At 42.8% G+C, this 23,434-nt stretch overlaps 1 protein-coding gene across 5 annotated transcripts in view; it reads right to left on the reverse strand.

Moving 5' to 3' along the window:
* Positions 1–23,434, reverse strand: part of sgcd (sarcoglycan, delta (dystrophin-associated glycoprotein)) — a 301,763-nt gene that overhangs the window by 131,907 nt on the left and 146,422 nt on the right. Inside the window, exon 1 of one of the 5 annotated variants that reach the window (XM_084373502.1) lies at positions 5,226–5,655. The exons of the other annotated variants lie outside the window; for them this stretch is intronic. Coding sequence (XP_084229628.1) covers positions 5,226–5,228 — 3 coding nt within the window. The 5' untranslated portion in view covers positions 5,229–5,655. Of the gene's footprint in view, positions 1–5,225; positions 5,656–23,434 lie in introns of those variants that run through there. 5 annotated transcript variants of the gene reach the window in all.

Consider the following 23,434-nt stretch of genomic DNA (forward strand, 5'->3'; position numbering starts at 1 on the left):
GATGAAACCACAAATTGCGTACCTCAGAAAGCGGCTGTGCGTTTTAGATTTTACTCACGGCTGTTTGAGCCTCTTTGACCTGACTTGCAATAAATAAATGTAAAATAAATAAAATAAAATAAAATAAAATAAAATAAAACATGTAAAATACCAGCTGTAATCAACAGCATTCATTTGGACAGAAATCTTATTTTCTGCTTCTGGAACTTGTGAATGCCGTTCTGATTCAGTTACTTCAAGTTATGTTCTTCAATGGAAAAGATTTGTTCTGAACATGTGGACAGGTGGTAAACATAAGCAGTGGCTTATAGGCAGCTTTACATGGCCAAGAAAGACTATCCTCATACTAGAACAACTTGAAACTGCCGTTCCCAAAACAAAACCATTGACAGCATGGTTTACCAGACCATCGTTGCACAACAAAGGTTGTCATTGTTGAAGGGTTACATGACCCTTTCCTGACCCTTACCAAGTGGTTGTTATGCCTTCACCTAACCCAAAGCATTAGCACAACATTGTCACAACATTTAAGAAACGCTTAAGCCTAAACATATGTGAAGTTGTAACTGTGTCTGTGTCTTTGTTCATTGTCAGTGCAACTGTCAGGAGAGGAAAACTAGCAGCAAACAGCCGTGTCAGGAAATTTCTGAGGTATAGATCTGAGAATAAAACAGCAATTGTATCACCTTTGCTCTGTCAGTTCATGCTTCTGCTGGGCCTTTTGTATCTTTGGTACATGCACACAACTTTTGGTTGCAAGCAGCATCTTGCTTGGGTCGATTCCCTAATTCACCAACTGTTGTCTTTTCCTCTGCTGCCTCCTCCTCCGTTCTATTTTTCTTTGTCCTTCTTGATATCTCCTTCACATTGTCTTCAACAGTGCATTTTTTTTTTTAAATCATAGCATTTCACATACAGTTTCATGGTAAAGATAATGATTCTGAAGATCATTTTAGAAACACTAATAACTGACTGATTTTTTGTGTCGGAGCAGAAGGGAGCCTCACTGCAGAGCTGCTGGTTAGATGCTAAATGTTGATCGGATGAGAAAAAGTCCTGATCTTTTTGAAGTGTGGCTCCTAATGTGCCACGCTGCTGCTGCTGCAGCAAAGATCTGTTGGAAAGGATGAAACCTCCAGACGCTCTCAGCAAACAGCAGGCAGCTCTCAGCGGTGGCGGCGAGAGACTGTTGACTTTTGTAGCACTTGTGCTGGAATGTCGCTCAGTGGGTGGAAACAGTGCCAGAGTCACTGACAGCGCTCTGACATGAGCCGATGAACATGCATGAAAGTGAAAAACAACGCCTGGCGTTATCACATCTGCTGCCTGCATGTACTTGTAAAATCAAGGACCTCAATGCAGCAATGATAACACGCTTAAAGCTCATTATCACAGGCTTTATTAAAAAATATATATATTTAAAACACATTACTCATCCAACTCATCTATTTTTTAATATTTACAGGACTAAGGGCCTTATTTTAAGTGCTATGTGGAAGGTCTGGCAGACTGGACTGTGTGGGTGTCTCCAAGCACACCTGATATTTTGATTTATTTATGTGCAGCAGCACTAAGTGCAAAAGGGCTGAGTCATAGGTGAATTTAAATCAGAGGTGGTGATTAATAAAAAAACACTCTCAGCCAGTGAATCACTGGACTCATCACTCTGAAACAGCTGAGCCAATCACAGTGGTGGTTGAATTTCCAAAAGAAAAACAAAACACCAAGTTATTTTTTCCAAGTATAGACGTAGTTCTGAAATATCCATCAACTTGCTTTGCACAGCCTTATTTAAATGAAACGTCCCACCTGCCTGTGCTTCTCCTCTCACCTGTGCTCGAGGCCAAGGAAACCCAAAAGAACCACACAGAAGGCAAAGTGAATTTCAAGCTCAAGAAAATACCAAATGCTCAAAGCGCTACCTGTGCTGATCCCGGCGCCGTCATGAGAGTAGTTATGAGAATTCATCCTGATGGGAGACATGAATATCTGAATGGCAACCTCATAGTGGCATCATGACTGTCTGCACAAGATCCACAATCCCTTTACTTAAAGTGCTGGACCAATCAGCTGACACTGCCTTCCCTAAAATCAAAAATGTACAAACTGTGGCGTATTTATTTTGCATATAATCAGCAGCTCATCTGAGGTTTCTTCCCATTTCTTCTTTGCTGCAGAATCGAGATCATTATCTCATTTTGCAGCACAAAACCACAGTTTGATTTTTGATCGAGATAAAATCCAGCGTAAAAACCTTTGTAAACTAATCTTCCCCCGTTTAAGAAGAAAATCTGAGCATTTTTCAGAACAATGAGCCGTCAGACTAGACTGCTGTTCGGATGCGATTCCCCATTCGATTGTGAATAATTAGGGTTTCGCTCCTGCAGGGTTTCTCTGCGTGTATTTCAGTTAACAGAGTTGGCAGAAACACTGCCAGTGAATGTGTTGCGACATCTGTGAGTGCAGATTTGACTGTCTGTCTTTGGTGTGAGGCAGCAGCACACAGTTGCAGGCAGACAGTAAAAAGCTTGTGAGGAGACAGAGACAGAGAGTCGGGGGTTGGGGGGCTGGAAGGTCCAGAGATTTTTGGACTCTGACGCTGTTCCTAAAATAACTGTGTGGAGCGACAGCTGCTGTGTGTCCTGAAGCAGGTGGGCTGTGTTACATGTCACAGTCACAGTGGGCGGGAGTGAACTGAGGAGCTTCCTGGTGGCAGAAGACGCTTCAGACAAATAGTCGGTGTAGAAACAAGACCCACAATGACAAGAGGTAGCAGTTTCTACTGATTTCCCTCATCTCTTCCTGTTCTTTGTTTTCAATGAAAGCGAAAGGAAACCTGTCCGACCCTCGGTTGGACTTTTCTTTCAAAACTCACTTTTAAGCAACCAAACTTAAATCACTAGAAAACTTGTGGACTTTGTAAATGAGCAACCTTCACACCGCGCCCAGATGAGATGATGAACCAAAGGTCTGCATTTTGAAATGCACAGCTTAATCTAAGCAGAGTGCTCTCCAGTCACAGTGTGAAGTTCTGATTTATAACTTTTCATGTTCGTGACCATCTTCAGCAAAAAGGGGCAAATCTGGTTCATCTCAATAAGTGTAATCAAGCGTAGCCGGGCTGCTGTCTCGTCACGCTCAGAGAGATCTGAAGAAAATCCTGTCAAATCCAAATTGGGATAATGAGACCTTTGCCAAACCTGAGGCAGCAATTTGAAGTTTTTAAAAGTCTCCTCCAAAAAGGCGCCGCTCATTTGTTTTCTGTCTAGATTCAAACAAGCTCAGACTAATGCAAGGCACCTGAATAAATTGTCAAGTTGTGTTTCTGCAAACCACAAAAAACATTCAAATGTGTCATGTTGACATATCGCGCTCAGATGACACGTCAGTGCCACAATTTAAGAAGCTTTTAAAAACACACCTGTACAGACAAGCTTTTGCAAAATGTACTTTCAAAGTCTTAATCTCACTCTTTTATATCTTGTCTCTCTGTTTTATATCTCTTGTTTACTGCTCTTTGCACTGGTGTTGCATTTTATTTGCTTAATTTGTCTTTCTTGTACTGTATGTTATTATATTCTGTGAAGCACCTTGTAACTTTGGTTTTGAAAGGTGCTATAGAAATAAAGTTTATTATTATTATATCGCATAAAGCTTCAACATATCCGTGGTTGTCAGAAATGTTAATTATCAACATTTATTCTAGTGATCGAGTCAGAGCACTAATCAAACACATAATCAGCTATAAACTTAAAGGTACGATATGTAAGAATTTTAGTGCAAAACATTCAAAAATGAACAAAAATCATCAACAGAACGTGAATATATGACAGTTTTGACATTATATCAAGGACATCAATGTGTTTTGTTGCAGAGATCTTCTAAAGTTAGCATGCTAACCAGCTAGCCCAGTGCCTGAAAACCTCTTTTTTCCCAGTGGGCCAAAGCTCTTGTTACCAATCAGTCTCACACCAATCACAGCTACTTAAATATGTCTACCTCCTCACTCATAACCTGCATTGCACTCCCTGTCTTTGGCTTAGCGTGCTGCTCAGTCAATGCAGGGAGCATCTTAAGAGCGGAGCCATGAGCGCCGAGCAGAACTGTAATCCATGTGTTGCAATAAATGGTTAAACGTATGACGAGCGTGTTCCTGACTGAAATACAGTTAGTGGCAGTCGGCAGTCACAGTTACTGCCCTACAGTCTGTCGGCTGCATGAATCCAACAGGTGGCAAATTCTCAAATATTGCACCTTTAAACTTGAACCACTTAAAGATTAAAGATTTGACCTGACTTGAGGTGTTTTTGCTTCCGAGCCTCGGGTCAGCTGTTCAGAGACTCGAGTCCTGACTTCTGACCCCAGATAATCCCGGCAGAGTAAAACATAAATACGAGCAGCGGGCTGACTGAGCTTGCATAGCCACACAGTTTAGGCGTTCATTGATTTGGCCCTCTGAACTGAGAGGACTTTTTCTGACTTACTAACACATTATTTTTACCCACTGAGCTGCACAGAGACTGGAGCTAACAACACACATGCCCCTTCACCTCGGCTGAAGCGGCCCACTCACACTCCCCCTCCCACAGTCAGTGTTGAGGCATGTGCAGTCGGACCCCGACAGTAGGCTGCAGTCCGTCCACACTCAGCTTCTTGTTACTTATTTATAGCAGCCTGTTCCCCAGAGGGACAAAGTAATTGAAACCAAATGTGTTGCCGGGACTGATATGGGGAAGTCGGCCGGTTAGCCCACCCAGCCACCCACCCTCCCTTCTTCTTCTCCTCTGTCTCTTAATACACAAACACTGTAGAGAGGAGTTTGGGATTTGGAGCCTTGAAAATCACTTTTCTCGCAATTTCATTTCTGAAAGAAAAAGAAAAGAATGTTCCCGAGCTTCGTCTCTTTCCAAACTTTTCTCAGTTCGCAACAAATAAATTCATTTAACTGCTTCAGTCTCGGGGGCTCTGCACTGGTAAAGTTGTTATAATGTTTTTTTCCCAGGCTGGCGAGCACAAAGTCTGATAACAATAAAAAAAAAAAAAAGTAAAATAACAAGGCATTTCTACAAGCAAACTAACAAGGAAGAGCTCCAGCTTTAATTTGGTCCAGTGTTTGGAATAAAGTAGCAGCAATCAGAGCTCAGCCCACCTCCCCGCCCACCACAGCCACACCAGCAACCACACTTAATGAGCAGTCCAAACAAGGCTCTGGAACCAGAACTTACCATGGTTTCTCCTCTTTCCTTCCTGTTTCCTTTTAATCCCTCTCTTCACTTCACTTCCCCTCTCTTTCACACTTCTGGGCTCCCGGTGAGCTCTGTTCAAAGTCGAGGTGTCAGGCAGATAAAACTGGGGTTGTGTTGCTGGTAAGAAACTGCATGAGGCCTTCACTGACCAAGTCAAAGTCAGACATCCACCTCTCTCTTTCTCTTCCCTCCCCGCTGCCTCGTCCTCCTGTCAGCTTTTCCAATAACAAACTGCTCCCCACCTCTTTTGGACCGAGTCCCTGAGCTGTGAGCTGTTTCCTGGACGCTTGGTGGACTCCTGTGACCCGGCTGTCTCCCTCTTTCTTTTTTTTCCTTCTTCTTCTTTTCTTTTTTGCTGCTCTGCTCTTGCTCGTGGAGAGTCTCGTTTCTCCAGCCCTCTGTCTCTGAGTTGTAGCCCTGCCCTCCTGTGCCAGATATAGAAGCAGAGACACATGTGGCCTTCTGGTTTGAAGTTTGAAGAGGCGGGACTTGACAGAGTATTGTGTTGTCATGGTGACCCTCCTTCTCCGACTCTGAGCCCTGCCCCGCCGCCCCGCCGCCGTTTTTATGAGCAAGTATAAGGGAGTGTGTGTCTGGACCATGATGTCCACGTGTGTTTTGTGTGATGCACAATATATTAAACAGTCATTGACAGATTATGTATTTATGTATATACGTTATGTCCCATGCGTTCAATAAACCTGTACTGTACCAGTAACCTGACTATACCAAAAAGTCAGAGGTAAAGATATCATGTTACAATATTAGTTTGGTCAAAGTGAAGTGACCCTAACAAATAGTACTGGAGTTACAGTCTGAAAGGAGAAACTTACACATTGAAGTGTGTTAACATGTGGAGTATTACTGCATATGTGAAAAATAAGTAGTATAAAGTCTTCTGTGTCTCCAGAGGAAGCTGCATGTAATCTGTTAAATTGCCTCCGGTGATGTCACCGTCACTGTCAGCAGCTGTAGGCTGAAGCTTCTCCTGTCAGAGCTGCTTTGTTCCAGAGTTGGTGCAAAGATGAAACCTCTCATTGTTTTTATAGTTTAAAAGTGTGACGGGGTAAAGACTGAATTCAGGACCAACCTTCATGATGGATAGTAATGTTTTAATTATTGTAAACGTAAACAACTATGACTTATCTCAAGATATAGCCTATTAAAGACACAGAGCAAGTTTCTATTATATGTGTTTTCTCCCATCTGTGAGAAAGAAGGTGGTTTTATCCCTCAAACAGTGCATTCTGGGAAGTCAGCTAATATGCTGATTACGTCTTTAATGTGTTAATTAAACTTTCATCCAACTCGTCATTTCAGTCAAGACTTCGAGTTAGAAGAACTCATGTTTATACGTTACAAGGTGGTCTGAAAATAAATACTAAAAAATGTTAAGTTCAATCAACTTGAAATAAATGAAACTTGTATATTTAAGTTAAATGAGAAAAGATGAACCACTGGCACCTAGAGGCTGTGAAAACAACAATGGTGGCTCCTCAAGAGGTTAGCGTAGCTGCAGTAGCATCAGCTTTATCAGAACTGAAGTATATTTGATTTACAAGAGCAAAGAATGGAACTGAAGGCTTTTCTCGATGGAACAGATGTTTTCACTCTTCTCCTGACTGGAGAAGTAGCTCCACCGGTGGTGCACCTTCCTTCCTCGTGTTGATATCTGAATGGCTGAAGTGATAGACAGATGGTTTGTCCAATCAGGACGACAGGGTTGGGGTCTGTCCAGAATACACTCGGTTGCCACTTTATTAGGCACAACCACTGCAACACGACTGCAGAGTTCAGCTTTTCTTTTTTTGAGAATGGTAATTCAACGTGAAGGTCAATCTGGGGGCTGCAGATTGTGTTTCACTGACCCTCACACTGTATATATGCGACTGTCTAATGTATTTGTTGATGTACATTTTGCTGTCAGTGTTTCTAAGTGAACTATCGTGGCAGTAAAGCCGAGTGCACGTGCATGACAGTCGGCATGTGAGTTCAGGAGAGAGAGCGAGGAGACGGCGAGCGGTTTAGAGAATGCAAATTCCTCTCCTCCACTTTAATGTTCTGTGGCCTGACAGCGAGGGAGGAAAAAGCCTCACAAAGCTTCTCCTACAAAGCTCCACTTTCTTTTCTCTCCTCTCCTCTGCCCTCTCCTCTCCTCCTCCTCCTCCTCTTCCTCTTCCTCCCTCTCTTCACAGCCACACTGATCCCATTCTCTCTGCCTGCTTGTTTGTGGTGAGACTGATTTTTGTAGGTTAGGGGAATACTTCATGCTTTGATGTTACATCCAGCAGTTTCGCAGCGCTGCGCATTTGATAAGGAAAAAGCAAGGTGCTTTATTATTAAAAGAGGTTAAAAATCCCTTTTATACGCCCATAAAAAAAGGGTTAAGCTGCAGATATGTCCGCGTCGCAAATTCAAAACATTCTTTAAGCCGTGTAAATTCACCCATTCTGATTCGGAGTTTTTGTTTTCCCCTTGCTCCTACATAAGCAACAATGAGAAAACAGCCACTCTCTCCGCAGCAGCGCCCGCCTTGAAGAAAAAAAAAAAAGAATAATAGCAATCATTGTCTAACAGGCGAGGCAAGTCCTGAATCTTAAGTGGTGCAGGCGGGACAAAGGCTGCAGACGGCAGGGGAACCTCAATATTGCTCCCTGGGCTGCGGCTGGAGCTCCACTTGATGATGTATTAATCAATAAATAAAAGGGGAAAATCCCTAATAGGCTTCTGGTAAAGAGGAATAAAGGGGTGAAGCTCCGTCTCATAATGAAAATGTACGTAGTGAAGTCAAATACACAGGGGAGCTGAGGCAGGAACTCATGCATATACAGACTTTTAAACAAGAGTTTGAAAGGAGATGGAGGACGTAGTGGGGGAGCTGGAGATGCACGCGGCAGCTCAGCAGAGTCGAAGTGGAGGCAGAGAAGAAGACTAATTGTTTGATTTGAATGTCAGTGGGTGAAGTTTTGATCCAAGTCAGAAAAAAGTTTGGAAAAACCGGCATCTTTTTCACCAAATTCTCGACGGTCTTTGAAGTAAAATAAAACCCAATTCAGACTGAAAATACGACTCGCCAGGCACTCACGTCGAGCCCACCAGAACAATGTGAAACTTCTGGTTGGTTTTAACCTCCACACTCGTTATTCTATCTCGTTAAAAGTTTTTTTTTTTGTTCTCTTAAACGAAAAAAAACCCCAAACAGAACAGCAGCACTCTCAGATAAATTGTTTTTCTTATTTATTGCCGGCAAAAACGAACACGTTTCAGCTCGAGCCCATCATCAGTGTCAGTCGCTGAAACCCGTTTGTTTTTGGCCCAAAAATAAATGAGCAGACTATCGATCTGTGTGCTTGTTTTGATCTCTGCCACAAACCGTGCACGAGATACAACGCGCAGGATTTTGGAGCTACGTGTGCTGCTGCTCTTCACCGTCACTCCACCAGCGTCACACTGCGGCTGCAGCGGGCCGGCTTTCTCTTTAAGAGTAATTAGTCCCATTGATTGCGTTCTGTTGACACGCTCCACTGTAAGCCATCAAGACAGAAAAAAGGTCTGAGATGTGCAACAGTTTGAATCCAACTCTCCACAACAGGTCCCGTTAAAAAAGACGGACTATTAGCAGTGAAGTTATGAAGCAGAACCGTCTGTAAACACCTCACCAGTCCAGAGATGGATGCACAGTGGGAGCAGTAAACCATTACCAACTTAAATCAGATCCTTACTGTGAGGCTCTATTAAGTAGCAGGTTTATTGCATTATTTTATTCAGTATACTGCCGTTTGTATTTTGGCATCAGTTTGTGGAAGCATCTGTAGATATTTTGCTGACAGGAAGGGAGTGAAGCCGCTGGAAATTACCTCGGGCATACCCTCTCTTTAGAAGCTGAATAAAGTTCATGCCTTTCTTTATTTTTATCATTAATCGACACTGATAGGGAAAAGCAACTTTCACATAATGATCCGAGTTGAATTTTAGTTGAATAAAGGTCAGAACAAAAGCAGCAGCAAACTCGTTTGTTTCCCTGACATATATCACATTTATTCAACTCAGTGGCTCTGTGGCCCCTCAGAGGGGCCCGCCCCCTAGTTTGAGAGACACTAATATCTTAATTCTATCGGCAAAAGTCTAAAAATATCAATGATCCATTGATCCACATCCATTTATTCAGGACATTCAGGAGTTAAGCTTATTTTGCTGCCGACTAGCTTTAAACTACTTTTAACTAACGTCATATTTAGGTCAGTATACGCTTTATTACACCGACATAATCTTGTGTTTTATTGTAAATTGTGTTTCACAGGTTATACCTGATGAATCTCTTTGCTTCAGCCTGCGTCAGTTTGAGCTGGTTGGTTAACCTGGTCCAGACCGAACTTTCTCGATAGCTACTTAATGGGTGCTATAAAATTTGGTAGAAACATTGATGATCCAGAGAGGATGAATCCCAATGATTTTGACGAACCTCTGAGTTTTAATGTGGAGCCACAGTCAAGTCAAAGTTTAAATTTGAAAACCAAGTGACTGTCTAGCCTCCGCTCTCCACACCCTCTACATCCTTTGGTTCAATCCGAGGTCACTTAGCGTACTTCTTATGCTCCGCCCTTTGATGTTTAATTTATCCAATGAGATGATTTCTGCCTCAGAGAAATGTTTGTGTCAGAATAAACCAATCTGTCTGTCTTTGCTGTTTTTTTCCATCTGTGTGTGAATCCCCGTCTGTCTGTCTGTATGGATGAGGGAACAACGTCTCACTGTGTTTGTTATCGTGTCAGCGTTGATGGAAGGGGGATGGCGGACGTTACTCGCCACTCTCTGTTTTGTTTGTCCATCATTCTTCCGTCTGTCACCTTCAGCGCTTTCATCCGTCTGCACGTCCCTCCCGGCATGTCTCTCTACGTCATTCTCACAGTGATGCATAATGAATGTTGTTGTTTTTTTTTTATTGTCTACTTCTGTGAATCATACCTAAGGCAGGAAAATCCCCAGCCTGCCCCCTCTCAGCCTGAGTGTCTGGATCATACCCTGTCTGTATGATAACAGCCAATTACGGGCCCAGACCGGCCCGGCGACTGGGTTTCAGAGCCGGTCCATGCGTGGGGCAACCTTGGTTGAATATGGATTGCGTTACAGATGTCATCATGAATAAATATGGCTATTTATTTCAAACTCCAAGTAGATTCAAATTGCACTCTCTCTTATTTACTCTCCCGCAGGTGAGGCTGGTTCTTCTTTCTGCTTTAAATCAAACATAAGCAGCTCAGACATCGTTGTGACAAAACAATGAACCCAAATTCATCACAAAGACCATGTTTGCCTCGTTCTCTCCTCAACGCTCATCGCAGTATCGAAAGGATTAGATGTTGCCAGATCACAGAGCGCCACTTCAAACGTAAAACAACCAGGCGAGGCTGCAGAAGACGTGATTATCATAATGCGAATGTGATGTGGAAATTGACTAAACATCCCAAACATCTCTTGTGGGGCCTTTAGTTTTACTGTTCGGTCTTATTTGAGCACACTGCCAAAGGGCTTGTTTATTCCAAAAATCAATCCATATTTTAATTTGGAATGAAAATCATTACCTCATATTCCTCGCTCCGTATATTTCACGAGTCTAAACAGATTATTTTTTATAAATAAAGGAGGATCTGAACCAATTAAATTAAACACTCCAGCATCCATGACCATAAAACGATTTCAATGAGCCGACTCATGGGATTATTTCACTGAACTGATGAAATAGTTGCTGGTGTTCAGGCTCTAACCTTGTCACTCTCCACAATAACACACCGAGCTAAGTACAGCAGGAAGTGGGTAGAGACGGTGATAATTTAAGACTCGTCGTCTACACGTGGATGATGGTTGCAGATGGAGCTCATGAAATGCTACATGAACAGCATCAGCAGGCAACATTGGTTAAATAACGATCCACTGGCAAGAAGAAATGTTTCTGCAAACCATCAATATGTTGCAAGTTCACTTTTTTCTTTTGAAAAGATTGTCTTGACATCTCGTCAAAATTATCCAGTGGTTTAAGGTTTCCAAAGTTGAAACACCATCGTGAACGCTGGTCTCTGGCTTGGCAGCCGTCTCTCTGTCTTAGCTCATATGCCAGCCCAGTCTCACACGTCAAAGTGTGTAAGACACCCGCCGATCCAAAGCCAATCCAAAGTGCCAGAAAGTCAGTAATAGGTTGGGGATGGTCGGGTGGTTTATTCACTGGACTTTTACCCAGGTGACCAGGGGTCACTGTTTTGAGGAAGTAGTTATTTCAAGTGAAACCATGATCTTTTCCTAAACCTAACCAAGTATTTCGGTGCCTTTATTTTGAAAATGTAACTGGACGCAGCATGTCTGTCATTTGTTACTTGACCACGGAGGAGACGGTGTTGTTTTCAAAGATAGGCGAGGCCAAACACGATGTGCACTGTGGAGCTGCAGGTCTTTAACCAACCCAGTCGCCTGAGTAAATGTTGGCAATGTACATTTCTGTGTAACCACGGATATGTTCAGACTTTACATTTCTTTATGTGGCAACATTACACTTCTTTAAGTTAAATTTACAGGTTTTTCCTTGTCAAAACACCGTGCTTATGCTCTGGTTGGGTTTAGGCATACATAACACTTGGTTAGGGGGGGAAAAAAAAAATCATATTTTGGCGTAAAAAACCTGTTTTGGCGACGGCAAACATAACTGGAAATGTGCCAATATCCCAACTCCCCCGCTCCTTTCACTTGATGTGAAATGGCAGACAGGAGGATCTATTACATTGTTTGACATAGTTTGTGATACAGGGTTGCATAATATGTACTTGTGATATGAACGTGATATGATACATATCACACGTGGAGTGGTAAATGGGCTTGCATGTGAATCCAGCTTTTCGAGTCTACTGACCAATCAAAGCGCTTCACATTCACCCAGTCACGCACACCGTTCATACACTGATGGCAGAGGCCGGCATGCAAGGTGCCAACCTACGCCGATGATACTTTGACATGCAGCTGGGGGAACAGCTGATCGAACCATCCACCTCCCAATTAGTGGAGAACCCACTCTTTTCCCTGAGCCACAGTCGGCCGAAATGCCAACACTTTATAGACTTATAGACTAGACTGAAAATGAATGCAAGTGGAGTTCGGGTGAGCGGTTTCACTTATTTGAGTCATGTTTGAGTGATCAATCAATGAATCTGAAGGCTCATCTGACACCAAAAACACTGCACAGAAGTTTAATTCTATCAGACAGAATTTTGCAACTCTGGAAAGTTATCACACAGGACTGATTTATTAATCACTGCTAGCCAAAGTCGATATTTCAAGAAGTTTTCTGCAACTCTGAGATATTTCCCGAAGTTTTTCCTTCAGTGGAGAACTTAATGAGCCTTCATCCAACAGGCAGTCTTTTTTTTTGTTTCCATCTCATTTTAATTTAACCATTTGATTTGTTTTTTATCATATACTATCCTGTTGTACTCTATGGTATGTATTCAAGACGTACACTAATGGACTCAAAGGACAGATGCTGGGGAAATGTATCAGTGTGGACTTTGGGTACCTTTGCTGTCACTGAAAAAAACTTCTCTAATTTCCCCAACTTCCTCACTGCTGCTGACACAGCTCTAAAACTTCAGCACTCGAAGGGGCCGCGGTCAATTCAGCCGTTTCATTTTTTTTTTTCCTAAGCGCCTCAAGTTCATTTCCTTCTTAATTAGTCATTTAGAGAGTCACCTCACCAGAAACAAAGTCGTGATTGGCAAATTGTCAAGTGGCCACAGCTCACCTGGAGGTGAGGGCAGTGAAAAGAAAGGAAAAACAACATCATCATCATGTCAGTGTTTTTATCATATTATATCATATTTACTCTCTTTCTGCAATAAGACGAACAACAAAGTTTACTCATGTTAATGCAGTGATATTGATTTCTTTCCAATAGTATGGCTGTTGCTACATGCACTAGCTTCAGAAAACAGATGCTGCATGAAGTCTTTTGCTCAGTTGTTGTCTGATATAAACACTCATTATTCTCAATATTTATAAATGTATGTATGTTACTGTATTATTAACAATAAATATTTATATTTTCTGTCTCTTCAGGTTTCATTGTGGTGTGCTCTCTTCTCCATTTCCTCTTCTTTCGTGCCTTCCTCTTCGCCAGGAGGCACGTCTTTTTCCATCAGAGGAAATGAACTCACTGAAATCGCTGAGAGCGATCTGAATTCACTAACAATCGATGTAACTGTCAGTCACCACCAGCCGATGCAAAGCTGCTGTACTCTAGTCATATTCCTATCCTGTTGTTCGCCCTCAACTTTCTCCAACATTGTGATTTCTTTCACAAAAAGTTACAGTTGCAGTCATTTATATGGCTTAGAGGGGATTTCTGCTGTATCACAGCTCGACAGAAAACCACTCTTATCCATTCTGGCAAAACGCTGCTGTGTGCAACAAACCGCCCCACTGTGTGGCATTTTACAGGATCGCATCAGTAAAGTTTCAACACATGCATTTTTAATAAGTAACAATGGCCTTTCTGCTGGATGTGCAATTCAAGCAGAAATGCTCAGTGAGTAATCATAATAGGGTTTATGCCATGAACATCCCCTGGAGCAGTCGCACCGGTACTAAACCACAATGACAGGAAGTGCACAAGGTCTCTTAATGGGTCAAGTCTGGGATGGAGTCAACTCTATCATTAAAATATATGACGGCCTTTTATGTGTGTATTTGGGAATCTCTAAAACTTACACCAATCTTAAAAGCAAAGTTTGGGCCACACTGTACTGAATATTGAAATATTATATTTATATTTTGCTGCTGCAGAATCACAGCTGTCCAAGTATCTTTGAGCTTTGTACTGAACAAAGAAAGCAGCCATCCACATAACACTTTGGACTGGAAGAGAAGTTTTCATTGTGTCCTTGTCTGGAACAGATGAACAGTATCACTGTTACATCTTGCAGTGAAATCTGGCCCTAGACCCTTGTTGCTAGGTTTTTTTTTTTTTTTTTCATGGTTTAGCCTTCGTTCACAGCTGGACAGCAATGTTCTTGCAGAGTACCAGTGATAAGATAAAATATGAACTAGGAACCGCACAGAATGACAACACGCAGCAGTTTTTACTCAGAGAGAGACTCAGAGAGGCTGACAAAGGCAGAACCTGAAGTGAGTGAACTTTGAGTATTAAACAAACTTTTTCTGTATTTGGGCTTTACAGGGTTAATTTCTGACAAGGCTTGAGGTTTGTGAGAACCAAACTAAACCAAAGCTACAGTTATCAGATAGGCACATAACACAAACCCTTGCACAGATGTTTATTGGCCGAGGCACTGAGTTGCCAAATGACAATGAACTCTGCTGCTGCAAATGTTAAGCCAGGATTAAGAATTTCGCCCAGATGACCCTGAGTTTTTCTTTGCAGGAGCCGTCTGGCAGCACCTCTGCTGTGACGGTGCAGTTTGTCAGGTGACTCTGACTCTCTCTACTGTTGCCATTAATTGATTGTTAGCGGAGCTGCAGACCTGAGATATGGAGCTTGGGATCAAGTCGTACTTAAGTCACTCCAGTTGGATTTTATGATGCTTAAACCTAAATGCGTGTTTTTCCTCTTACCCATAGTGTTATTTATCAGTCTGGAGGTGTCAGTTGCCCGTTTTTGAAATATCAGCTGTGGATATGTCAGTCTCCTCTCCAGTATAATGGAACTAGATGGCACTTGGCTTGTGGCGCTCAACGCGGCAAAAATACATTTAAAAAACTCAACAGCAAAGCCTCTTTACAGAAAAATCATGACGCAGTTACTCAAGATGATCTGCAGAGCTTCCTGTCAGCAGTTTCATTTAGGAACCATTTTCTGTCGACTGAACTGCTCCTGCCCCGGATAGTAAAATTGCTGCAGCCCAAATCTGGCCCACACTAGATGCGCTCATCCGTCTGCCAGATCTGAGCCACAAAAAGGCCATAGCATGGCCAGAGCTGGCCCATGTCTGGCCTAGGCCCAGCATCCATGAGTAGATGGACAGCGATACGGAAAGAAAATAGTTCCTAACTGAAACTGCTCACAAGATCTGTGGATTATCTTGAGTAACTGGGTCATGATTTCTGGAAAGAGACATTGTTGTTTAGTATTTGTTGGCGCTTTGAGCTCCACAAGCTGAGCGCCATCCAGTTCCAGTATATTAGAGAGAAGGCAGACAAATCTAAACCTCTGCAGCTCACACCGAAACAATCTGGATGGATGAATATCACAACAGGTAAGAGGAAAATATGTATTTGTGATTTTAGGGAGGGGTTAAAACTATGGACAGTCATGTTTTTTAATCTTTTGTTGTCATGATGACAAAGTAAACAGTAGAATTTATGCCATTTTGGCATTTAGGAAGGTGCTTGCATGCATTTGATTGGCCAACACAGCACTTTGGCAGATGTATATTTGCCACCCCACTGCACTCCCAGACTGGCTACACTCAGAGGCTTTTTTTTCTCCATGCAAGTCAGTGTGAAAACAGACTCGGAAACAGCTTTCTCACTGGTGAAGTCAAAGATTAGCCCCATTAAAAGTAACCTAACTATAACAAATGTACAGTTCATGTAAGAGTCCACCTGATGCACTCCAGCAGACAGCCTCATGAACTGACTAACCTGTGACACAGCCTCTCAGCTCTGCTAGACTCCACGGTTTTCAAAGTTTGAGAGTCTGGGGAAGTTTTGACGTCTGGGAGTCAAGAGGAGAGAATGGAATTAAAAGAGACGAGGTGCACGGAGAGACAAGCCCAGCAGGTTAATGATCACTGTGCCACTGCCAGGCTCCTGCCATCTGGAGAGCTTGTAATAGAAGCTGTTCCCCGCTCGACACAAATGAAGCTACCGAGGAGGTAGGAGGAGGTGGCTGGACGGCCAACAGGTAGGAATCTGGTCGAGGATTAAATGTGACGGTGGGTGTGAGGTACAGTGCTGCGCCTACGTCTCGATAATTAAGATTTGAGCTACAGGTGACAGCGATGCTAACAAGGAGGTGGCATCATCGCGTCTTTGTGAGCAGAGGCTGCCAGCATGACGGACAGCAAGTCTTTCCAGGGTGGCCTCATGGTTAACAAGACTCCATGAAGTGTGACAGACTTTCAGAGTGTGAGCCACTGAGTTAACATTTGGAAAGTCACAGAGTGTCATGAAAAAAGAGACAAGCGCTGATTATCTAACAGAAAGTCTGAACTAACATGAAAGAAAGCGCTCGGATCCAGACGTTATGTGCCGTGTCCTGTTTCTTCTGTCACAATGTACAGAGGAACAGAAAGGTTATAAAACTTGTTCCTGAATAGTCTTTTCAAACTTATTTCACACTAGTCCATATAATCAGACCCTGAGCACATGATTACCTTCAACATCACCGACCTTCAACGTCACCAATTCAACACATTCAATAAAGGAAATCAAGGCCAAGGTAAAGAAAATGGTTTTATATCCTCACTCTGCAACTTCAACATATCCTTTCAGTTTCACCAATTCAAAAGCTGGATGCTTGGTGTATAATGGGTCACACTTAGTGTATGTAGGCTGATTCCTTTAGTGGCATTCAACAGAACTGTCTGCATGACTGTATAGTTACATACTCAGGCCAAATAAGGATTTTCTCGGCTTTATGTGTGTGTTTTTAATGTCTTTTTACTTCTTGTGTTTATGGTTTGTAATTGAAACCATGAGTCAGATACCTCTTTAATATGGAGAAACTCCACTTTGATCTCACAAGGTTATAAGCCAATTGTTATCGTAGTTAATGTTTGAATCAATCTCATTCTTAACGAATATATGTAAGGCAATATGTATTCTAGCAATGGATCAACTGACTCGGAGGAACATCATCTCCCCAGCAGCTAAAGGCAGACAGGTAACGTAAGCATAGAGACATATTTCTATCAGGAGTTGATTGAGACCAAACCAGAGCCAAAACAAGAGTGAATTATCAGGTGAACATTAACAACTGAATGTTAATGCTGCTCTGTATTTTATGGATGAGTAAACAGGTTCAGTACACATTCATTATAAAAAAACTGATTATATGCAAATGTCGTGTTTTTGGCTCTGTAAAAAAAAGGCTGCGTCTTCAACCTTGAAATAAAGATAATTTTGTCAAACTTCTTTGTTGTCTTTTCAGCTCAGACTTTCCGCACCAAGAAACTTTTCATTGGCATAGTGCGCGGGATGTGCCAGTCGCTTCTTGTAAACACACCGTTCAAATTAAAAAAAAAAAAAAAGGTACAGCTGACAATTCTGGAGAAAGGCAGTTTGTTGTTGAGCCTCGTTCCCAGGTTGCCAATTACCGATGCTTTACTTTAGGTTGGCAGCCAACCAACCCAAAACATCAGAATTTGACGACCTGGGAACGAGACACAACAATCAGCTTTCTTTCTCCAGAATCGCTGGTGCCCAGAAATCTCCCAGACGGAGGGCAGAGTCTCTGCAGGTGCAGGCACCGCCACACACTATTATAGCAGGTCATAATTGATGATTGCCAGGGACTAGTTTTATAGGAGTCAATAGAGCATGTTTTCCTGCATAGTATACCTTTAAAAACCTACTTCTCAGCGCTGTAAGATAACACAGCTCGTCCCTTTCTTGTGACATGTGCTTTGAAGAATATTGTCACTCTGAAATTCATCAAACGAGTTAATTATTGAATTAATACATTTAAATCTCCATGAAGATTCAACTCTATTTTTGGTTTTTCTGAAGGAGATTTAATGTGTTTTGTGTGCGACGTCCTTTGATGTGACACATTTGCATAAAAACTGCACTGAACGTGGCGATACGCGGCTCAGACCACCTCTGAATGCGGTCTGACATTAATGCACCTCGCCTTCACAGATTAGAGCCGTCCACTCGTGACCAGATCACTCAGGACAGAGTTTAACGCGAGGTACGAACAGGGCGTTGACCTCGTCAGGAGGAGCAGCCATGTCGTTTTCCACCACCAGTCCGCTTCATTCTGTTTCATTCACTAACTCTCCTCGCACACCATCCGTCTGTGGCCATTCCACCCACATTGTTTGAACAGAGACAGAAGAGAAACATATTGCTCCTATTATACACTGGCGTTTGGTTTTCCATAGAAAGCAGTGATTGTGTTTCTGTTGGAGCGCGGTGATGTAGATGATGGCTTTGGCAGGCGGCAGACAGGCCTGCTCTGATGAGCTAACACTCAGCTGGAGGAGAATGGGAAGGGAAAAAGGAATGAAAAATGGTGCAGCGTTTAGCGTCGCTTGGCACCGCTGCCGTGGGTTCATTGAGTCAGAAAAGAAGAGGCCGTCTTTGTGGGGTGTGACTGTCACTGCTGGATGACAGATTGCATTCTGGGTCCTCCGAGGCAGGCGCAGAGGATGAGATAATGGTTATGAAATAAAAGTCTCCCAAACTGTGCAAACAGACAAAATGCGGTGACATAAACTGGCAGTTTACAGTGAAATATTCAGCGGCACAACAAAAACCGTCATCCCGAAGCAGTGCATTCACACAATTTCACCTCACATCCCAGAAAATACTGTGTTTGAAAAGCCATATTGATCTGTAAGCAAATGGCATTTTTGGCATGAAACATCACTGCTTGGCACTCCAGGGAACGAGCTGACAACCCGGCCTTAAGAAGTCAATAAACTGGTTTCCACGAGGTGCCAAACAGCACTCGGTCTCTCAGACTGGGACATTACTTGATTGCTGTTAATTCCCTCATCTTATTGTCTGGTCGTCAGAGGGGATGTCTCAGTTGAGCCGGACAGATACTTTCAAATCAACGAAATTCGATATTGTGCCTGACAGAGGCAGCTGTTGTCTGAGTATTTAACTGCAGTCTGCAGTATTTATGCACCAATCCCTTCTTTACATACAATATACAACATTTAAACTGGCAATAGACAATGTTTTCCTTTAACACATCATTCTGAAGTCAACAGCGATTGCACAGTGTGATGGCTGTAGAAAATGACACCATCCAAGTATAGATTGGTTCCCTATAAACCTCTCTATCGTCGTGTTATTCAGTCTGCAACCAGAGGGACAAATTACTGCACTTAGGAAGAGTGTCGGCCATCGCTCACGCAAAAGAGGAAGAGAAGGAGCGTTGTTTTCCGCTGTCGCTAACCCCAGGTAACGGTGGCATGGACGAGGCAAAGCAGGTGAAGAGGGAGTGACAGAAACCGCGGTAAAACAAGAGTAAGGACGTGCATTCACTCGGGTCAAAGTCTGTTCCCCTGGTGATGTGTGTTACCTCTTACCACCGGGACTGACCTGATATTCAGTCTACTAGTTCAGTAAGAAACAAAACCTGCTTACTTATTAATACAACTGGGTATTTTCTCTGCCTTCTCACTGCACTGAGATCAGAGTTTCTAGGTCAAATTGTAATTCCTACAGTTGTTTTTTTGCTTTGGACAGTAGCCATGTTGCTAACACCGTCTCTGTGACAGCGATGCCAAGCGTAATACCAAAGGGAAAGCCCTTGGAGAGGGGGGAAAGTTGAAAAGTTGTCCGCTTTCATTTTAACCAAAAATAGACAACTTTTTTTCTGCTGGAAGTAACCATGCAGTAAATAAGTGCACAGTGAGGAAGTGCAGTAAATGTGACACTAAAACAAGTAAACGATGAGATGGAAGAGGCCATAAAGTCCATGTAGCTGTGGAGTTGGTGATAATTCTTTGTGGGTTTGCAACTGTAAGAAACCCCCTTTATACAACATGTATCATATATCTAAAAATACTGATTACAGGAGCGTTAAAAAGTGAATAAAACAAGCCCTTTTATATATTTATTTCCTGAACAATTCCTCCTTAAAAAAGGTCCAATTTGAAAGAAAACTTCAAATACTGACGCTTCGGGATGGCAGCAGACCTGACCTACAATCCTAAGGTGTCAGTCAAAATCAACTTTTCTTATAAATAGGTCCTTTAAGGCAGAGTAATTAGCAGTAAAAGTAGGCCTCTGTCTCTGACGCTGGCTGTATTTGTACAGTAAAACATGTCGAGTTTGCCCTGCAGTGAGTCAAGCTGCTGAAGTGGTTAATCTCCTCAATATCACACATTTCATCCAGTGATTTTCCTCCCAGCCCTCACATGATCATCGGAGCATCACAGGAAAACCTGCCAGCACCTTTTACGCTAATCTGTGCTTAATATCAGTGGATCAAAATCTACACATTGAGGCTGCTCCGGGCAATGTCATTCATAAGGCTAATTAGTGCATATGCATAGGAAACATTATATTAACTTAAACTCTGGCAGCTGTAAGACTGTATGAGTGTGATAAGCCCTTCCTATGCCTTTTCTTATTCATATCGACTGGGAAACTAAGGGATACAATCCTTTAGCAAAGCTTAACTTAAGAGCACAAGCGGGAGAGGAAGCTTTTATGGATCTGCAGCGCATCGCATATCAAGTGCGTTCCATCAAGGGCAACCATGAATAAGGGTGTTTTCAAAGAGAATGGAGGAACTTCTCAATCTAAAAAAGCTCCTGTCAGACTAAACAAACACGAGTCGTCTGCGTCAACCAGGATAACACAAGGACTCGCTTTGAATAGCTGTGACTGTAAAGAACTTTTTAGACGAAGCAAAGTGACACTGACAATTGTCACAGTTTGTCTAAGGACGTGTGAGGAAGGAGAAAAATGAAGAGGCGTAAAATTAGACCAAACTTTTGTCCTTTTTTTTCATTATCACTCTTTGAATTCATGGCTCAGTTACAGAAATCCATGCGTGTCTCTGGTGTCTAGACATGCTCAAAGGATGCATTAGCCAAAAATCTTTGAAAGGATGCAGAAGAAAAGCATCGGAGGTAATGTGTCAGTGTTTTTGTGGTGCGAATGGAACCAGACACCGAATTAGACGCTGATTTCTGGGAAGACAAGGACGAGGACATATAAACAGGAGCATGCAAAATCTGCCATTAGCTTCCTTGAATTAGCTGCCTCTCTTTCCGAGCATTTTGCCTTCGGCTAGATTTTCCACCTCTTTCCTCGTTACAAAACACACTGTTCCACAACACAGCCGTGCGTGGCCGGGCCAGAGCCAACAGTGAGCGGTTGTTAAACAGCACGAGGAACATTTATTGTTTCTAATTTCTCCGAGCTACATTTATTCTTCTCCACAGCACACAGTGCAGTTGTGGGTAATGGAAAAGGTCAGAGGGAGATGAGGACTGACATGACGTGTTTAACAAGCAGGGCTTGAACCGGAGGTGTTACAGTTACATGATGAGCGTTCAAAGCCGAGCTGGGAAGTTGTCTATCAGCCCTGCAGAGGGAATGTCAAAGATGTAGTTTTGAAGGCAAATGAATGATGTAAATGTTGAGCAACCTCTGCTGCCAGGTGCAGAAAAATGTGAGATTCAGGAGAAAAAGTCTCTCAATGCACAGAAGCAGAGCAGTCTTTGCATCTGGTTTCAACACCAGTGTTGTTACTGGTATAAATATCAGCCATTAAATTGTGCATACCCACATCAGCCTACAGCTCAGTCCCAATGATATACATGAACAGATGTAGACACATCCTGTCCCATTGTGTCCTCAGTCTGGCAACAGCACCCCCTTACAATAGTAGTCGCTCTGAAGATAGATGCCATGAGCTATTGGCTGTGTCCAGGATCGCTCTCTATCTACTATATATGTTGATGAAGGTTCTCAGCCATCCAGGTAATGGTAATTGTAAGTGCTGTATCGTAAGCAGCTGGACGTGTTTCAGTTTCTTGAAGACGTTTCACCTCTCATCCAAGAGGCTTCACACGAAGGCCGGTTCGGACAACGACCTACAAGTGGCCCTAACAACGCTGAAACTCAGAGCTCACACGTGTCCTCAACGACTCTGTTCTGTATCGGTTCTGCCGTCCTCATCAGAAACATCCTTATAGGTCAACTCTGCAAGCAGCTTACAGTGTTGCAACCCATATGTATGTTTAGTTTTGGCCTTAGCAATTATTAAGGCGGCAAAGAGAGAAGTTAGGTTAGGTACTATAAAGAGCGACAGGGTCCACATATGGAAGAGGTTGGGGTGGAAGGATGAGGCAAACAAACACAGGACTCTCGGGAGGCAGCTGTTCATGTCCCGTGTGGGACCAAAAGTCAACAGTGAACTATTTTAAGTCAGTAATGTCGTTAGCAAAGCTGAGTCCTTTCCTGACATTGTTGATTCACCACATGTTCAGCAAATAATTTGTGCTCAAACCTACAAAATGTCAGCTGACGCCAGACAAAGTTTTATATGTACAGGATTACAGAGGGCAAGTCATGCACTGTACTGTACCTAAACATAAATGAAAAAAATCAAACACTATAATGTCCTCGATGGCTGAGTCAAGTAAATTGAATCTGCCCTGTGGGCCTCGACAGAGCTCCTCAAAACATCCACTGTGATTCTGTGACTTTCAAAAGGTCATCAACAACCTGCTGAAGATACGTTTGTATTTCAACAAATGAAAGCTTCTAATCTTTCACTCTTTATTTAATTTACACAGATTTCACATTCAAAACTCACTTAGAGGCAATGTGGAAAGTTCCCACCTGTGCACACAAACCCCTCGCACACACACATTTACGAGGCATAGTAACACACACACACACAGAGCGGGACACACAATGCTCGCAAGCCTGCTCACACACCAACACACACACATCCACACCCACACAGTACTTTGAATTCCATTTGCCCTGTAAAGCTCCTAAAACTCCTCTTCTTAATTCTCCCCTTCAAAAGCAAAGCCAGGAGAGTAATCCACAATCGCAGGATCTTCTCTCTTTTGCTTCCAAATGCAAATGGAAATCCTTGTTCTACAAACGGCTTATTGAACAGCTCGGAGAAGAAGCTGTCGCCGCTCATCAGTTTTCCTGCCGAAAGCCGAACGGGAATTTCATCTATTGCCGAAGCCCAAGACGATCCTGCGATTGCTCTAATTTCTCACCCTACAGGAAAGTGATTCGAGAATGATCAAGAGGCGTTTGAAGCTGCGCCGCATTTTATTTGCCAGAATCACAAAGTGGATCCTCTGCCTACGAGTCACAGGCTGAAGGCCATGCAGTCAGTTCAAGGGTCCAATGTAGTTTTAACAGAACACCTTTCCTTTCAAACATGGCTTTCAAATGACCAACTGGCAGCTATATTTAAGTCCTCACTTTCAGCAAGAACTAATTAAGTTCAGGCACCTATACAACCC

This window comes from Pagrus pagrus (genome assembly GCF_965226575.1).
Source record: "Pagrus pagrus genome assembly, chromosome: 14".
Taxonomy (NCBI): Eukaryota; Metazoa; Chordata; class Actinopteri; order Spariformes; family Sparidae; genus Pagrus; species Pagrus pagrus.